This window comes from Lonchura striata, chromosome 1 (assembly GCF_050655825.1).
Source record: "Lonchura striata isolate lonStrDom1 chromosome 1, ASM5065582v1, whole genome shotgun sequence".
NCBI classification, from domain to species: domain Eukaryota; kingdom Metazoa; phylum Chordata; class Aves; order Passeriformes; family Estrildidae; genus Lonchura; species Lonchura striata.
This window is the reverse complement of record NC_140703.1, coordinates 107,935,493-107,954,997: the sequence shown is the minus strand read 5'-3', so window position 1 is coordinate 107,954,997 and position 19,505 is coordinate 107,935,493. Positions and strand designations below refer to the sequence as shown.

At 38.7% G+C, this 19,505-nt stretch overlaps 1 protein-coding gene across 3 annotated transcripts in view; it reads left to right on the top strand.

Annotated features, from left to right (window-relative positions):
• TAB3 (TGF-beta activated kinase 1 (MAP3K7) binding protein 3) overlaps positions 1-17,728 on the top strand; it is a 43,896-nt gene extending 26,168 nt beyond the window's left edge. For all 3 annotated transcript variants that reach the window (XM_021552970.4, XM_021552971.4, XM_085585529.1), the window contains 5 exons: positions 2,580-4,029; positions 7,083-7,243; positions 9,325-9,418; positions 10,935-11,018; positions 13,190-17,728. In XM_021552970.4, coding sequence (XP_021408645.1) covers positions 2,580-4,029; positions 7,083-7,243; positions 9,325-9,418; positions 10,935-11,018; positions 13,190-13,338 — 1,938 coding nt within the window. In that variant the 3' untranslated portion in view covers positions 13,339-17,728. The remainder of the gene's footprint in view (positions 1-2,579; positions 4,030-7,082; positions 7,244-9,324; positions 9,419-10,934; positions 11,019-13,189) is intronic.
• Positions 17,729-19,505: the final 1,777 nt, after the last annotated feature.

Here is a 19,505-nt window from a genome sequence, read left to right as displayed (position 1 = left end):
TCATCCTTCCAAGATAAGGAGCTGGACTTAGCTAGCAATCTGACAGTTTTCCCTCTTCATGGTATCTTTTTCTCATGGCTCTCCAGAGGTTTAGTTGTACTTCTCTCTTTCTAGTTCAGGTGGTGGTTCTTCTCTCTGCACTCCTTTTCCTTTCCATTTCATCCTTCTGCCTTCATCTAAAATCAGAAATTGGAAGTGATAATAACCTAGCACATATAATAAATAGTGGTCATTTGGGAATACCTTCAGTTAATGAGAGGAATCAGGAATGTAATAGAAACATGCAAGATCTGGTTTGGCCTTCTGTGGCCATGGCTGAGGTTGGAAAGCTGTTCTTGCATCCTGCCTGTCCCTGGTAGATGAGTAGGTTGACATAGAATAGGGGTTGTAATTTTTGCATTTTGTTTTCTAAGTCATACAAATAAAAATTAATTGCTTTCAGACAAATGTAAAGCAGGGGAAATCCTTCAAGTTAAAGCTTTACTTATCCTGACAGTCATATCTTCTGTACTGTTTAGTACACGATCCTTTTGATGAACTGTGTTTGTCACAGACATTTTTAAACTGATAAAATTAAAGAACCCATAATGCTGCAGAAGCATATGGTGTTCTGTATCTATTACATGGCATTCTGGATAGCTAGTTAACTTTGCTTAGCAAGTACTTGTTATGTTTTAAAGTATACATTTTGTTTCCAAACTCACTTTATATTTTAAAGATGTTAGTTGATTTCCAATAGCCATTTGCAATAAATGCTCTAGATTTAAATCAGTTTGGAGTTTTAGACCTGTCAAAAATTGAGGGTCCTTTGAAATAACAACTATATTCTGGACCCTAATAAAATCAGCTCAGAGCCTGTCCTCTATATAGTCTCTTTACTTGCACCTTGACCAAGTGACCTAAGGAAACTGAAGGCTCTGTTCAAGAAGTTCTGTTTAGATGGCAAGTGGCTGATGGTAGTGGTTTACTTTTTGGAGACTTCTGTCTTGGCATTGTGGTGCTGGTTGTTATTACAAGGTCTGGTTCCCACATATTCTGGTCTTAATTTTTAGTGATATATCTGGATATTCCCAGTGATCACTGATGCCTAGAAGGAGAGCTCACCATGGAGGAAGGTTGTCAAGGGAGGAAGTGTCTGTAGAGTGAGGGCATTTCCTATTCAAGTGCTGGACTATTCTGTCATGTTTGGTACTAACTCTTCATATGAGAAGATACAGACTATGCAAGCTCATCTGATAGTGAAATAATATGAAATTTTGGGAAAATCATCTTCACTCTGGTATTAAGATTGACTAGGTATAGTCCATGAGAAAAGAAATATGACTTTTCAGACAGTGGCTGTTGAAAATTGTATTGCAAGGCAATGTATGTAATACATGCATACAAATTTATATAGTGATAGTGTTTAAAATAGAAGTGCAGCCATTATTAATGTCCATTCCTTAGAATGGTAATTTTAGCACACTGAGGAAGGCAGGGGTGTATGTGCATATATGTACACATTGGCCATGGAAGGAGGTGCTCTCTGTCACAGAAGGTACCAGTCTTGGGTCATGTTTAACAAAGGGTGCTAAGGGTCAGATTTAGTTGAACTTAAAGTGAAATTTGTTTTCTTTGGCTACTATTTAAATTAATATCTGAACCACAGCTGATGGAGGCTGTTACATGATAAAATGGTGAGAAAAATAAATCCACCATCTGGAACGCTTTCTAGTGATTTTACTCACTTGGAAAAGCTATCATGTATGTTGTTCTTTTAACAGACTACATATTAAGCTAAAATTAGTGGAGAGGGCAAGAAGGGAAAAGGAATTTCCCATTATATTTCTCATTTGATTCATAATTTACTGTCTGTATAGTTTTCAACTGCCACCACCACAGAACAAATCAAACATTTAAAAGGGATATTTGGTTTCTCACTGATGTATGAATAAATCTTTTTTAGCCTTAAGCCTGAAATTCTTAAAGGCAGTTTAAATTTGCTTGGAATTGTAATGTTCTTTATGGAATCCCTGGGACTTCTTCAAGCAATATTTTGACTTAATTGTTAAGGTATTAAATACTGTTCTACGAATAAAAGCTGGTTTAAAATGTTGGGTTTTTAAACTTCTGAGTGAAGAGAATAGTCATGTAAACAGTAAACTGAAAGTGAAAGCAGTAATCACCCAGATAAACACTGAAATGTTATGCATTTTTGTTTTGTTTTTTCAGAGTTTGCAATTTTGGTCTAATTTAATTTGATTTGTGTTGTTACTATAAATAGTTAATTGTACAGACTTGTTCCTTGAAGAGCATGCAGAGAGTTGTAACCATTGCTTTTCTGAAACTGGACTTGGGTTTTTTTTGATATGTCCTAGTGTAACTAATGTTACCAGAGCATTTTGCCAGACGCAATGTGAGCTATGTATTACTCATATACCATGTAGCAATTGTCATCTTTATTTCACAAAACCTGTGTATGAAATGCTACCCCTAGTTGTGTCCAGCCCTGGTTGTGGCCTCAGCTGGATGTTGAACACGGAGGGCTGAGTTCTTTCCTGTGCTCTGTGGCAGTAATAGGTGTCTGTTCTTGCTCCTAGAACAACAACAACCTCGATGCCTGTTGTCGAGCTCTCGCACAGGAGAGCAGCAAGTATTTGTATATGGAGTACCACAGCCCTGATGACACCAGAATGAATAGAAACAGCCTTTTGCACATCAATCTGGGTATTCATCCTCATACCAGCTATCACGCGGGGGATGGAGCTCAACTTAATGGTGGTCGTACACTGGTACACAGCTCAAGCGATGGACACATTGACCCGCAGCGCACGGCAGGTAAACAGCTGATTTGCTTAGTTCAAGAACCACATTCTGCTCCCGCCGTTGTGGCAGCTTCTCCTAGTTACAATCCATTTTTCGTGAATGACCAGAATAGAAATGCAGCTACTCCTCCTCCACAGCCACCTCCACAGCCATCTTCCATACAACCAGGAATGAACACGTCTGCTATGCAAGGCCCTCCCACGTATATGCACATACCTCGGTACAGTACAAATCCCATTACTGTTACAGTATCACAAAACCTCCCCTCTGGACAGAGTGTACCCAGAGCTCTACAAATTCTTCCACAGATTCCAAGCAATCTTTATGGGACTCCTGGCTCTATTTATATTAGACAAACATCTCAAAGTTCTTCTGGACGACAGACTCCTCAGAACACACAGTGGCATTCATCGCCACAGGGCCCAGTTCCACATTATACTCCTCGTCCTCTACCTGTATATCCGCATCAACAGAACTACCAACCTTCTCAGTATTCTCCAAAACAACCCCAGATCCCTCAGTCGGCTTTTCGATCCCCACCGGCATCCCAGTGTCCCTCTCCCTTTGGCTCTCCTCAACACCAAGTTCAACCTCCTCAGTTGAGTCACCAGAGTTCACATGTTTTCATGCCTCCTAGTCCTTCCACTGTCCCACCCCATCCGTATCAGCAGGCATCCCAGACTTTTCAAAAGCAAGGTGGTCACTCTGTATCATACCTTCCTCCTTTTGCTGGACCTAGTTTATCCAAAGGTTCCATGAATAAAATAGAAATTACAGTTGAGCCACCGCAAAGACCTGGGACTGCAATGAACAGAAGCCCTTCACCTATAAGTAATCAACCATCTCAACGAAACCAGCACCCGCTGTACGCAGCCACTACTCCTCCTTCAAGCTCTCCATCCAGAGGTATGTCGGGACAACCCAAACCTCCATTTAGTGTTAATCCAGTATATATTACCTACACTCAACCAGCTGGACCTGCAGGTGCACCAACACAGTCTCCTCGGGTAATGGTGTCTCAGCCAAACCCAACCATTTTTAAAATCACAGTAGGTCGAGCACCGACTGAGAATCTTTTAAATTTAGTGGACCAAGAAGAGCGTTCTGCAGCACCAGAACCTATTCAGCCTATTTCTGTAATCCCAGGATCTGGAGGAGAAAAAGGAAGCCATAAGTATCAGAGAAGTTCTAGTTCTGGATCAGACGACTATGCTTACACTCAAGGTAAATGTTTCACCCTGCAAATTGTAGTGTTGTAAAATGCATTTTCAGCTTGATTTTGCTACTTAGTGAGAATTTTTAAACTTGTACAGAAAAAAATAGAAACTGTGTCAAAAATCAGACCATTTTTTCTGATTTTTTTTAATATAGCCAAATTTCAGTTTAATACATAAAAAATTTCTAAGGGACTTAACATTGCTGTACTTCTCACGTTAGGGGACTTTCTTAAAACACTGCAATTAACAATGATAAGGAGTTTGTTCATGTACTGTGTGTCAGTTTTGTCAATTCTGCATTGAAGAACTGGGTCATAAATTTACATGTGGATTTTTATGTTTTGTATTTGTTCCATATTTAAGTGTTTTAGAGCACCTGAAGCACTAGCTTCTGCTTTTGGTTTAGATTGAATAATATTAAATGAAAAAGAAGAGAGACATATAAGAATGCAGCTAAAAAAAACTTTGTCAATAAAAATACTTCTTAAAGGTAATAAAATAATTATTTCAAAGAACTTAAAAGTTCACTTCTTCCACTTCAAGTTTTCAAAGAGGAAGAAAAGATTGGCAGACAAATTTTAGGATGTGTATTCTGCTGCACAGGGATAAAACAGTTTTAATGTCATATATAAATGAAAAATTTGTCAATTCAGTAAAGAAAAAAAAAGTCAGCCCTAAACTGAAAACTGCTTTTCTTGGAGTAATCAGCTGTATAGATTTGAAACATTTAAAATTGAACAAGTGAATCAATCTGCAAGCATTCAAAGAAGTCATTTGGGTAATGACAGAGTGATAACCTGCAACAGGTATTTTCTGGATTTGTGTTTCGAAAGAAGAGTCTGTTCCTCTGTTGTTCCTTCTAGCCTTTGTTTTACTTCAGAGAGCTGAAGTGAGAGCTTATAGTGCTGCTCTGTAGTTCTTGATTTCTTCTTTCACTTACTGCGTTTTGAGCTCTTCTAACTCATCAACAAAGCTGTTCTGTACCTCCTAGACCCACTTAGAAATTCTGTAGACCCAATTCTTCTGTAAAAATGAATGCCAGTATGTCAAAGCACTGAGGCCTTGTCTTTTGTTTGGTAGTGTCACTATTACAGCTTCAGCAGAGGTTGTCATTTATGTGAGAAAAATACCAGTAGCTTCACATAGTTGTGAAAAACATGTTCTGAAATGTGAAACCTGTTTTTGCCTTTGTGCTTTCCACTAGATTTGTGTCTCTGAAAAGCAAACCAAATAAAACTAATTAGTATATGCTTTTTGGGGTGTTTGCATTTGTGGCAATACCTACCAGAGCTTTTTTTTATTGCTGCACTCTGAACTCTTGATAGAAATAAATTATAGAAGAATAAACATTTTATTCTTTACTATTACAAAGGAGTCCTAGAAAAGAGTATATTTAACAGCTTAATTTAGGGAACAAGTTTGTTTCATTTTCACTGGAATGTGAGCCATTGTAAAGAGTGTAACCAGAAATTCATTCTGGTGTCTGTACTTTACTTCTTTGTAATATGAGTCATATTTGATGAGTTGTACTAGAGTATAATGTGAAGCTCTTTATGTAGTCACACCATGTTAAGTTGAAGGAATCACACAGAGACAGGGTTTAATAACAATAGTGGAAAATCATTCAGTCTGATATCTGTACTTTTTTTCTTAATTCTGCTTGCATGACTTACGCTACTTGAAAAAGTAGAGAATAGTTCTGTTCAATAATTCTGGTGCCTGTAGTGTAAAAACACCTGGTGTTATTCTTGGCTAGGCTCTTTGGTGTTTATTCCTTGGCCATGAATTGGTGAATCCATACAAAATCCAAATTACAGTGCTACATTTTTGTGTGGAATGCTGAATCTGCTTCTAACAGGTTGAGGTGTTCTTCTTTTGCAGTAAGTTGTTATGTTGTTACTTATTTTTCTAATTCTTTTTAGCTCATATGTTAATATTCTTGGATATTATGTGCTTTTCCTTTGCCTTTGTTGGATGAGGTGAAGAAAAGGGCACGTTCTGGTTGGAACTTTTCATGAAGTAGCATTTTGCAGGTTGTACAGCGTCCTTACTTTGAACAGTTTGCTGGAACATTGTTATATGAGCAGCATGTTTGTCTGAATACCCACATCAAATGTCTTATTTTTCTCTGTCCTAGCAGACTTCAGTCAGGTAAAACCAGCCTGATCAGAAAGGATTAAGCATCACACTGACTTTGCCAGCTTTGCATCATGATGAAATACTGAGAAATGCTCTTCTTTAGGAAATTTAATATTATCTTCTAGCTAGTCAAAATTCTTTTCTTTGGTTCTCTGGGACCCCAACATCAGTTTGTGACTGAGAGTCATAAATTTCAGTACCATGATGAAAATAAGTGAGTGACTTAACAGCAGAGAGAGGTTGGAGAAATCAATCTGTCATAAAACGAAGATCTGAAGCACCTGAGCTGACTCAACTTTTTATTTTCTGGATAGTCTAGTTTATTTTGTTGAAGCTCTATAGTTTTACCTTTGAACCCTAGGGACTTACAGTATTGAGGATTGCAATATTCCCTGAAAAGCTAAGACTACTTAAAAGTTACACCACAGTTTGTAATAGTAGTGAAAAAAAAAAACAGTTTGGGACTGACATTTGGCTAATGTCTCAGGGCTGATGTGTCAGCTGCAATTGAGCAGCAGGTATGAAGTGTGTGTTACCTTCTGATCTTACCTCTGGTATTTTTTTTTGTCAGTAGAGTATTAGTATAACTAGGTTGCTGTTTCATCCTGAGAAGCTGTCTCCTTGTACAGGTGCCTTTGTATTTTTGAGACAAGAAAGACCAAATGCAAAAAAAGAAGCTTTGACCAAAATGGTAATAACAACTTCAAGTTACTGTATAAAATGTGTTTTTATTCTGGAAGACCTTTGTTGTAAATTGTAGTTCATTTGGCATGGAAGCATCTTCACACTGATATTTGGCTGCATGTCTGCGATCACCTTTCTTTTTCCAAAAGGGTCACTCATGAACCTTACACATAAGTTAAGAATTCAGTGTTCAGGTTTTTATGTGCTAGTAACTGTTTCTTCTATGTAAAACATCAGCCTTGCTGTTACATCAACGAGCAAGGATGGAGAGGTTAGCAAAGGAACTGAAGCTTGAGAAAGAAGAGCTTGAGCGCCTGAAGACTGAAGTCAACGGCATGGAGCATGATCTGATGCAGAGACGGCTTCGGAGAGTCAGCTGTACAACTGCAATTCCCACAGTAAGCAATTTGTTAGTATTTTAATTAAAAATACACTTTTTTGATGAAAATAAAGTGCTGTTCCAAAAAAGTCTTCAGTCTCTGGGAACACTTTATTTTAAGTACTTGACTTGTCATAAGCTAATTTGTGTAGTTGATGAAATGGATATGTCTGTAGTTTTCTTGGTGTTCCCAGCAAAATTTCAGAAAGTTGTATGCATGTGCTTTTGTGGACCACAGAGCTGAATATACTTGGTCTCTCAACAGCCAATAAAAATATGTCCAAGTCTTTTCAATAAGACTTAGCCATATAGAGGTTGGTGTTCATGCAGGAAGGTTTAACTTTTGTTTCTAAAAAGCTATTTTATTGTTTGAGTAGTTGCTTCTCATAGACAGTATTTCTCTTTTGGTATGTGCAGGATGTGCCAAATAACTTCTCAGTGGCAGTGTTGCCTGAAATAGTTGGAAATCTATTTTCCTTGTTGATTCTTCTTATCTGTGTGACTTCCACCTGCAAATGACTCTAGCCCAAACATGTGTGTGGCTCTGATAAGGGAATTCATCTGGCTGAAAAATAGCTTCCACTATGTGTAGTTGTTAAGAAAATCAGCTCAGACTTACTGGCTGTATTGACACAAACAATGCACACAGGTGTAGGCTGGAAGGCACAGAAGGGCTGTTGGCTGCTTTCCTACTATGGCTGTTCTATGTCTCACCTGTTTCAGGGTAGCATTTGGCAATGATGTAGCTGAGAGAAGTACAGAGGTGCTGAGTGTGCCAGGATGAGGGTAGGAAAGCCAGAGACTAACTGGAGGTGAATCTGGCACAGGATTTCAAAAGAAAGGCTTCAGGTGACAAAAGGAAGATCAGTGAAAATGTGGACTCAGCAAGTTGGGGGTCATGGTTATGTAGGACATGGAAAAGGCTTGAGATACTGAGTGGACTTCTTGGTTCAGTCTTTACAGTCCATCAGGAATCCCAGGTTCCCAGGCTTCACCCTGGGAAAAGTGTGAAGCAAAGAAAGTACAACTTTAAAGGAAGAGAATCAGGTCAGGGAATGCTTAGGCAAAGCAGTTGTACACAAGGTCATAATCCTGGATGAGATGCACCTATGAGTGCTGAGGGAACTGGCAGGTGTCATTGCAAGGCCACTGCAGGTAATCTTTGGTTGATTAATGGTGTTTGGGAAAGTTCCCAAAGGCTAGAGGAGAGCAAATATCACTGATGTCTGCAAGAAGGGGAGACCCAGGGAGCTACTGGCTGGAGCTCACTTTGATCATTGGGAAAGTGATTGAGCAGCTAATGCTGCTGACCATTTCCAGGCACATGAAGGACAAGAAAGTGGTCAGCAGTAGTCACATAGATTTTTCCAAAGGGAAGCCAAGCTAATTTGGTAAACTTCTAGGACGCAAAGTCCTAGATGACCTCCAGAGTTCCTTGTGACTTTGAATATTCTGTGATTTTGTGACTGATGCTGAAATGTATCCTAGGATTAAAAGTGTTAGTGATTGATGATGCTGGCATTAAGAAAGCTTTGCATTCCAGTAACTTAGGGTTTCTTAATGATATGCAAATATATGGACTTAAATAACTGATTATGCTGTTAAGAATAATTGCAATCTTTCATCACTGAATGATTTAAGTATACTGGGCTAAAAGGTTTGGCTTCTTGGAGTTCCTTGGGTTTATGCAAATGAATAAACTTTTGACCTCATTCAGTTATAAGCAAGTAATAGTTAATGTGGGCTGCAGTTTGTATTCTGTTTTTGATTATCTTGATGCAAACCTGGGTAGTAAGTCATCCATTTATACAGAATTTAGTAATGTGTGGTTTTATAAACTTGAGCTCAGCTGTGTCATCTTACTCTAATGAATTTTAATATTAAGTAACTTGTCTGTTTTCCTCCTCACATGCCAATAGAAGAATGTTTTTTGAGGGCAAATGAGTTAGGGGTAGTAGGCCAGACAGTTGGACTTCTTTCAGTGCCTTCTCTATACTCAATTTTTAGTAAAGCTGTTAACAAAGACATAGCAATGTTATTTCTATTTCAAATAAGATGCTGACTTTCCCACAATTACTATTTTGGAATGTTTCTTTCTAGCCTGAGGAAATGACCAGATTGAGAAGCCTCAACCGACAACTCCAGATAAATGTTGACTGTACACTGAAAGAAGTTGATCTCCTTCAATCTAGAGGTATTGAATTGATACTTTTTAAAAAACATCATTTGGATATGGTCACAAACATTAGTCTGCTGGAGGTTAGGAAGACTCTGCAGAGGGCTCTGGACAGGTTGGATCAATGGAGTGAGGCAAATTTTATGAGGTTCAACAAGCATCATAACCCCAGGCAGAGCTACAGGCTGGGGGAAGATTGCCTGGAAAGGTGCCTGGGGGAAAAGGAGCTGGGGGTTTGGGTAACAGCAGCTGGACATGAGCCAGGCGTGTCCAGGGAGGCCAATGGCACCTGGCCTGGATCAGCAATGGTGTGGGTGCAGGACCAGGGCAGGGATTGTCCCCCTGTGCTCAACACTGGTGAGGCCACACCTCAAATCCTGTGTCCAGTTTTGGGCCTCACTACAGGAAAGGCATTGAGGGGCTGGAGTGAGTCCAGAGAAGGGGAACGGAGCTGGGGAAGGGTCTGGGGAGTCAGTCATAGGAGAAAAGGCTGAGGCAGCCTGGAGAAAAAGAGGCTCAGGGGGATGTTACTGCCCTTTACAATAATGTGAAAGGAGGCTGTGGCGAGTGGAGTCTCTCCTCCCAGGTAACAAGTGACAGATGAGAGGAAACAGCCTCAAGTTGCACCAGAGCAGGTTTAGATTGGATATTAGGGAAGATGTCTTCAGGGCAAGAGTTGTCAAGCATTGGAACAGGTTGCTTAGGAAAGTGGTAGAGTTGCCATCCCTGGAGGTATTTAAAAAGCTATAGGTGCAGCACCTGAGGACAAGGGTTAGTGATTGACTTGGCAGTGCTGGGATAGCAGTTGGACTCAATGATCTTTGTGGTCTTTTCCAACCTAAATGATCCTATGGTTCTAGTATGGCATGTACTTAAATGTGACTATTTAGAGTTCAATTTATATTAACAGTGATAACTTCCCTCTGAAAGGTGGGTATTTCATCAGTTGCAACTTAATAAACTTGACTTGATAATTCTTCTGTTGGCCAAATTAAATTCCATTATCAAGAAAGTGGTGACATAAAATGATTTTGTCAAGAGCATTTAAAAAAAAAAAAGACCTCCTTTGTGGAGATGGTTTACTTAAAATTTTAACTTCTTGCTGACAAAGGCTATGGCCAAGTATTATAGAGCTGAATGATAAGTTGCAGCCAAAAGACTGGCAAACAGAAATTTATTAGGGTTTTTAGAAGTCTTTTTTGCAACAGAAACTTGTCTTAAATAGAATCAAACAGACTAGGATATGAACAGTCCTTTCTTATCAAGGAAGTATCCTGTAGGAAGACATACATTCACATGTTTTCACAGCAAAACAAAATGTTGAGCTGGAGTTGATTTTTCAGTATGGGATTACCCTGCTAAAAATTACTATGATTGACAGAAAACTAAAAATATGTGACAAAACTTGTGAAAAAGCTAAGATAGAATGTTATAATAAGAAGATTTATAAAATAAGAAGCCTTTGGATATTCATGTCACTGGCATAGGCATTTAAATAATCTTCAAGTTCCACTTTCTTTTTCTTTTCCAACAGGAAACTTTGATCCGAAAGCCACATGTAACTTCTATGATAACATAGAGCCTGGTCCTGTTGTGCCACCAAAGCCATATAAAAAAGGTAGGTCAACAAACAGGCATCGTCACCAAATTTGCATTGAGTTTTTTTTCTTTTTTAAGCAATCCCTGTGGTGACAGGAAGCAGCTCTACTTGTTTAACTTTTCTGTCTGTAATTCAAACCAGAAAATTTTTCTATAAGTGCAGTAATCCTGCCTACAACTTGTTTTCCTCAGGCAGATTGTTGTGAATGAATGTTCTGTTAATACCACCTTGATTATAAATAGCTATTCCCTTCTAGAAAAAAGAGCTGAAATATCAGTGTGGAATCCTATGCTCTGATATGGAAAAAACAGCTATTCTTTTCCCTGAAAATGTTATGTGGCATAAGATTTATAATATTGTGTCTCCTCTTGCTGTAACTAGCATGTACTGCACTTGTTAGTGGAAGGAAGCTGCTCCTCTGAATCAGTAATCCTACAGTCTCCTTGACACTCCAAAGTTTGTAAATGAGTTCTGGTCACTGATAACACTCCACAAAGGTTTCTGTAGGTGAATTTTGAATTTATATTAGGAAATTTTCCCGCTCTTTTGAAGCAAGTGTTTTACCCCTCAGTGTAATAAAATTATTACTGTGTGGAAATTTGAAAGAAACAGAAGGCCTAGAACTGCTGCTTGTGGCTCAAAGAAAAGATAATACTGGGTGGAGTTCCCTGCATTAGGTGGTGGTGTCCAGAAAAGCAGTAGCATCAGGGGAGCCATGGTGTGCCTGGCTGGAGTCACCTTAAATTGCAGTCATCATGCAGTTGATTGAGGAATTGTTAACTTTGTGGTGCTTGAAGACATTCACTTAATTGCACTACCATATTTGAAGTATTATTTCAAAGCAAAATAATGTGCAAAACTCATGTGAAGTAAGTTATTTGGCAGTTAGGAAGATAGTGCCTCATAAGAATTTGTACAATAGGCTTCCAGGTTTTGTCTGCCAGCTTATTACAGTTTTTTGGCTGCTGTACTGTATTTAGAGCTTGGATTGTTACACGGAGGCATCAAATTTTTCTTTCTTAAATAATAAATATTGTTTAATATTGAGCTGTTGAAAGCGTGGGCAGACAGACGGGTGTGGGCAGACAAGGGTGTGCTCTGTGCTGCCATCTGGCCAGTCGGTGGAACGCAGTGAGTGCCCACACAGCCTGGCTTACCAGGAATTTGTTGAGGTCAAGCCCTGCTGATGTGACTGTGCAGCTTCTGGCCTGGAGACTGCACCTAAGCAAAAAGGTTACTTTTATTTCCTTTGTTTGTCTCTGAAGACTTAAGTACTATCTGCACTGTACTGTTGTCAGGGTCTGTTGCATTTCTTAGCAGGTGGGGCAGCAACTGCGAATTACTTTGTGTGCAGTTACAAATTACTGGCTTTTGTTAGACGTGAGTTCACAGATGTTTAGCAGTTGGTATCTTAGCTGTACCTTCTAGGTATGTGTAAATGTTAATAAATATTTTAATAGTTTAATATTCAACATTTTCTAAGGTAATGTGTTACCACATCCTGGGAGTATTCCTTACTTATAGTAGATAATTACGGTTATAGTAAATAACCTGAGGTGTTGAGGTGGTGTCAGGAGACATGGAAAATTGTGGGTTTCTGTGGGTTAAGGCCTGTTGTGTGATTTGTATACATATTGACTTTATGAGTGAAAACTGACTTTAATGCTGATTCACGTACATATATCCCTGCTTCAAAGGCATGGGGAACAATTGTCTTTTTTGAAATAGGCCTGTCATTTTATTTTTAGATTGTATTTTTTTTTCAGCCTGAATTAATGCTAGAAATAATACGTCTTACATAAGACTGCTTGAAGCAGCTAAGTTAGAAGTAGTTTTCCCTTTCAGGTGAAGCAGGGTTATTGTTGTTAAATATTTGGAAATAAACTGCTGTGTGTAAATCTTAACAGGATGGTGCTGCAGTGCCAGTAAGAAATTTGTATGCTTTAAGCTATTAAACCTTTAGCAGTATCAGTGATCTAACAGGGATGAGTTCTCTGTTGGTTTTAAGATGTTACAGGTAAGTGGCTCTTTACAGAAGTTAAATATTTCAAATATTCAGATTTCACATACTGAATTATTAGTGCTTTAGGAAAAGATTCCCATGTTCATTTTAAGATAGTCTGTTTAATTAGGTGACCTTGACTATTAATCCTTCTGAAATAAAATGTTTTCTTTTGATTTTTCTTTAGAGCATCAAAACAGCTCCAAACAGACTCCACGGACTCAGCCAAGAGATGAAGACTTTGAAGGGGCCCCATGGAATTGTGGTAGCTGCACCTTTCTAAATCACCCAGCACTAAATCGCTGTGAACAGTGTGAAATGCCACGATACACCTGAAATTCAGGAAGGGGCTGCACTGGGTTGAAGACAGGCTCTCAAGCCAACAGCTGTAAGAGAAGGAAACATGGGGAACCTTTCAGTCCACCTGCCCGGCCTTTGCCAGTCAACAATCTTCATATTGTGAGGGGTGGGAGTAATGTGTTAGGAAGTTTCTGCTTCTGCTGCACTAGAAAATAAATGAATTAAGGGTTAAATTCCTTCCCATTGTTGTGAGCAAAGCAGAAAATGAAACCTGAAAATGTAAAAGGATTAATTTTGAGAAGAATGTATGCAGGAAAGCAAGTAACTACTGGTGTTTATTCCTGTGGTTATAGTTACTGCTTAGTGGCTCTAAAAACAACAAACCCAAACCTACTGTTTTTTAAAAGAAAAGTATAGGACTCTTAGTAATGGTGTGAAGTGTTACACTTAACCAGAAAAACTGAAGAGCCAGAGCTGACTTAACCTGGCCACAGCAAGCTGGAAAACAAAGGCTCCCTGTACTTCTAGATTGTAAGCTACTGAAAAAGAAGACAGGTAAATGCAATGATAAATTTTGCAATGTATCAAAAAAAAAAAACAAGGAGAAGGGTATTTGTAATTGCTGCTTTTTTTCAGGGTAACTTATGTCTACAAAAAATTGCTGTTTGAAATAGTGACCTGAGGTGATTCAGTGAGGAACCATGTGAGTGTTACAGAGAGTGTAATCAGAGAAATTTCTTACAATCCTGTTTGCTTGTACAGTGCCCACCTGGCTGTGTCAACACTGGTAATAAACCGAGAATGAATTCTACCACATTGCAGATGAAAATCCTGCTGCATGCTTTCATTGGGCCGTCATGTTTCCAAGCTCAAAGGATGCTTTTCTGTACAACCTTCTGAGCCTGTGCTGTGCAGCAGCACAGTGAGATATGTCAAACAGAGGCTACTCCAAATTCCATTTGGAAGACTTGGGCTCAGCCATGGTTGTGTTTGAGAAGAGTTCGTACCCAGTTCCTTAGGCCTTTTCAGCTTCTAATTTGTGAAGAATTCATAGTGTTTACAGCACAGAAGGTACTTTGTGCCCCAGATCAAAGTTAGCTGAAAAATAATTAATCAGCTCTTCAGTAAAGGTTTATTTGCACATTATAATAAACCAGCCTGTACAAAATAGCAGATGCCAGATCCTGAAGAATTACACACTGCATTCTTTCTATTTTGGTCAGGATTATATTTGTCATAGGTTAAAGAACACAAGACTTGCAATTGAAAATTCTACTGGTACTTATCTGCCTATGATACACTGTATTCTAAAGGTGATGTTCAATCTGAATACTTCAGGCGGCTGGAATAAAGCACTCGATACTTTGAGATCAAACTTGGGTTTGGGGAGCTGAATGATCCTGTGACACAACTGTGTGGCTGTGTAGGGTGTTCTGTGTACTGGTCAGAGGCTGGTACAGTGCATTTGAGTTTTTATGGTATAACTTCATCACAATTCAGAGATGCAGCTGAGCACTTCAGCTGAATTATGGCAATTGACTTGGTAAAGCAAAATTTGCTATTAACTTACCATGAGAGTTTAAAACAACTTCATTTTAAGCTGTTCTTAGCTCATGGCAGCCACATCCATATTGTCAATTACCACAATTCACTCGATGTGTGGTAACATGCTAAGCTGTGGCAGAACAATCATATGTCTGAATCCTTATTTAAAATAAAGCAGCATTTGCAAGGGGTGGGTGGAGAAAAACTCATCTTGACTGCATTGCTCAATCTGGTGTCTTCTTTCCCCACAGTTTATAAAGACAACAGTAAGACCCAAACTGTTGAACTTAGATGAGGAACCAATATTTTATCTGGCATTTTTCAATATGTTCTTGCACTAAATCTTCAAAATTTAAAATAAGCTAAAGGATCTCCAGAAATCAATGTGCACCACTAATGAGCAAAACTAAGTCAAAGGCATCAGAGACAGTTTTCCTTTCTTCCTAGTGATTTACACTGCTGTGAGGGGAGCTTATCACATGTGGAAGGGGGTAGGAAAGTTACTGTCAGCTGAAGTTAAAAGCCAGGTATTAATTTTGTGCATGTCAGTGGACAATTTGACAAAACTGAGAACTAGAAAACAGATGAGCAGAAGCATTGCTGTTATCAGCTGTATAACAAATTACTCCAAACAATGCCAGTAACTTCATGGCTTTTCTATCCTGATGCCTTTGCCATTGTATTATTTCAAATTTCTGTTCCTTTGTACTTCTGGTGAAGTTCTAAAAGCATTTGTTTTTGCTGGAATTACAAAAAAGATAGCAACTGAAGTGACAGACAGCAAATGAGAGTAGGGGTGTCATGCAAAAATACAGCTGTGCCATTTTCAGACAGAATAGATGCTGCTTTCAAAGGAGGAGGTGCAAATATGCATTCAGTCCAAAAATGCCCTGAACTGCAATAACCTTACATGGAGACTTGCAAATCTTAGTCCAAGCTTCACCAGAGGAAGAGGAGGGCTGCCACCACAGCAAGATAGTCATTGGAAGAGTGAGTGAGCACCATTAAATTGAAAAATAAGTCCTTTGTACCAATGACTTTACTAGGTTTTTTCAGTTACTCTCATTTGTTGCTTGTACAAGCAATGAAAACCACCACACCCTTCTTTTGTATTCTTTTACTTGTAAATGCCCATACTCAAACGTTAATAGTAAAGACTTGACATGGTGCTTGAATATTTCTAGTTTGTTAGAATGTAATTGTATTTCGAATATTGGAAGATCCATTTTGCTTCTGAAAGCAGGTGATGCCATTCAAACCCCAACTGAATTGTAGATTATACCAAAAAGATTGGTTTATGGACTATTTATTGAATGCACATAAAACGCTAATGTCAGCTGGCAACAAAATGCACTGTATTGTATAAAACTTGTGTGTGTGTGTGAGAGGATGTTGGGATGCTGATGCTGTTGTGTTGAGTTAATGCACTACTCGTGTTTTCTGTTTTCCTTAATGACTGTGCTTTCCCTCAACCATGCTACTAGATTGTAACTGACTTGGACATTCAGTTATTCAAAATGATCTCACTGTTCATTGAAATTTTATAAAGCTTATTTTATATTTACTGTGCTATTAAGATGAATTCCCTTTAATTATAGGATACTACTGTAGTTCTTTCAGAGCTTATTTAGAGTGGGGCTTGTGGAAAATTATTCAGAATATAGTAAACCAAAAGAAATCCTGAACTTTGGATCTACTTTTAATTTGATGTAATTATTGGTCTTGTTTGGGTGAAGAGGAAGGGGGTGGGAAAGGAAAAGGAAAGGAAGTACTTTGTAAAATGTAGTCTTAGATCAGATTGAATTGTGTATCTGTGTGTCTGTGGTATGTGTGTGTTTCCCTTGAAAAATGGGAGGTGTGGTGAAAAGGTGTAATAATTCTTAAAAGAGCTGGTCTCAGTACTTTCTGATTATGATATGCTACTGAATCATGTTTAGTTTTTTTTTTAAACCCAGCTTTTCTCTCAGTTACTTTATCTCTCCCAGCTATACATCTCTCACTTCAATTTCTAAATACTTTTTCAATTTCTAAATACTTCTACATTTAATATTGATTGTAAAATCCCTTGAAACTGAAATACAAATACTTGAGTTTAAATGGGGACAAAATAAAAACAATAAAGAATGTTTTTAAAAAGAATGTGAGAATATTATATATGTTAAAAACAAACTTGTCATCAGGACGATAGTCCTTCTTTTAAAATCCAGTGGTGTACCCTAGAATGTGAACATGACTATCCTGATGAGAAGTGGATGGTTGGACACAAACAATTCAACAGCCAATTTGGTACCACAGAATTGTGCCCTGTACTGCAGTGACTCCAAATCCCACAAGGAAGGCATGCACAGATATCACATCTCACAGTCAGTACTGTCTCTGTGTGCAGCTGCATTTGTTTTCATTTCAAAAAGTCAGTCTTACATGAACCCAGACATGACTGAGTTTTGCCACATTTCTTCAGTTGGGGTTTTCATTGCTGTATATGTCCGTAAATGCGAATATTTTTCTTGGAATAATCAGAAATCAATGGAGTAAATGCAATATTATAATCCTGGATTTCCAGTATCTTTGAAACCAATTTTAAAAAACTGTATTCTTGAAACTTATTTATTTATGGTGGCACCAGTGTATCTAATCCATACTTCCTGCTGTGTGAAACCCTGTTAAATTTTTTCATTAAAGAAGAAGACACGATCTTGTTTAATCCTGTATATATGGTGTCTACATTCTAGATTTGTGTATGCTGTGAATGAACTTATTACTAAGAGATGAAATTGTATAAAAGCATTCAGAGGCTATGCATGCATGGTACCTCCAGAAAGTGCATACTCCAAGTTGCAGATTCCTGCAAAAATAAATTAATAAAACTAAACAAACATCACATCCTGCATTTGTTCTTGTATGTAGTGGGAAACATTTTTAAAGTACAGCCTTTTTTGGCCTTCATAGCCTGATTGTTTCTGGTCTCCCACTTGGACTTGTAGCTGTAGCAAGTTTGTTTCAGGGCTTTTGGGGTTTTTGTTTTGTTGATCATTAGGCATTTGCTGAATATTTAACTGGGTCCAAATCCTGTTCCCATGAATGTGAAGGAGCAGGAATCCCATTTTAGATGATGGATCTTCTGTGCAGCTTCTGGTGTGGAAGCAGGAGGTAGCACGTTCAGAGTGTGAGGCTGGCCTCAGCACTTCTGCCTTACTTTGGGCAGAAGGTTGTCACCGAGGGCAGCTTTGCCTGCTCTAGCACCACGGGAGTCCCTGTGCTGCTCTCACCTCTTGGCAAGGCACTGCTCTGGGAAAGGGTGGAGAGGTGGAAGTGCACAGTGTGAGTGCAGGCACCTTCCAGGGCTGTGTTCTCCATGGCATCAGCTCCCCACAGCTCCGGGGCTGTGCCCCTGCCGGTTCGGGTCACACACTCCGGAGATCCTTCAGCGCCTTCCCGCTCACAAACCTCTGTGCTTCAGTCAGGAAACACGGGTAAGAATTTCATTCTGCCTTCTTTTTGCTAAGCTGACTTTATCACAGTCTCAGGAGATGTTTGTATCGTAATTAACCTCTGTGCTTCAGTCAGGAAACACGGGTAAGAATTTCATTCTGCCTTCTTTTTGCTAAGCTGACTTTATCACAGTCTCAGGAGATGTTTGTATCTTAATTAAGCATTTGTTTTTCACGTCAGAAATCATCACTGTTGAAACTGATTAAAAAAAAAAACCATAAAAATGTTGAGATATCTGTAAAGTATATTGTGCTAATGGAGACCATGCAGAGCCAAAAGACACCAGTCTAACAAGTGTTCACCATTTTTTGTAGTTTCCCTGCAGTCATGAGGAGGCAGATCTGCTTGAATTACATAAAACTGGGTGATTAATTCCTCAGAATGACTTGGTTTTGGCAGCAGTGAACCATGTCTTAAACCCGTGGCTCTTTGAGAGATAGTTTGTTCTGTGTTCTGGTAAATATTCCTGGAATGTAGTGCTGCTGCTTTTAGTCCATGCTGTGATGGGTAGGTGCTGTGTATTCTTTACTGCACCATCTCTAGTTGGAAATGCACTTTTTCAAAGGAGGTGGTTGATAACTGATTTTGTCTGAATGACTGGACTCAAAGTGTTCCATACTCAGTGGACTGTCTGAATTTTCATGGAAACTTTGTGAAGTTGTTAAAGAAGGGGCTCTGTTAATTTTTAGCTGGAGGGTCTATGATTATGACACATTCTAGTCTGACAGTAGAGCCAGGCCAGACCTGCCAAAGCCTTTTTCAGGGGCACCACTCTGCTTAGGAAAATACTCTGTTTCTCTAGAAAACAGTAATGTATTGAGTTAAATAAAGCCAAAAAAAAAAACTAAACCAAAACAAAAAAAAAAAACAAACTCTGCAGGTAATTTTCCAGATACACAAGACTTAGAACCTTGCACATATTTGCTGTTTTTGCAAGCTGCATTTTGAAGCTACAAATTCATTGTCCCTTCTTCCTTCTTGACATTAACAAAATCTCTCCTGCCAGGTTTACTTAAAAATGAAGTCAATATGGTTCCATTACTGCTTTAGAAACTAAGCCACAAAGCCTGGGAATTAAAAGATGTGCAATGCAGGTGCTGCTTTGCTTTTGACTAAAGGCTTCTTAATTTTTTGGAAGAGTTTTAGGAAAAGAAGTTTAGGGAAAA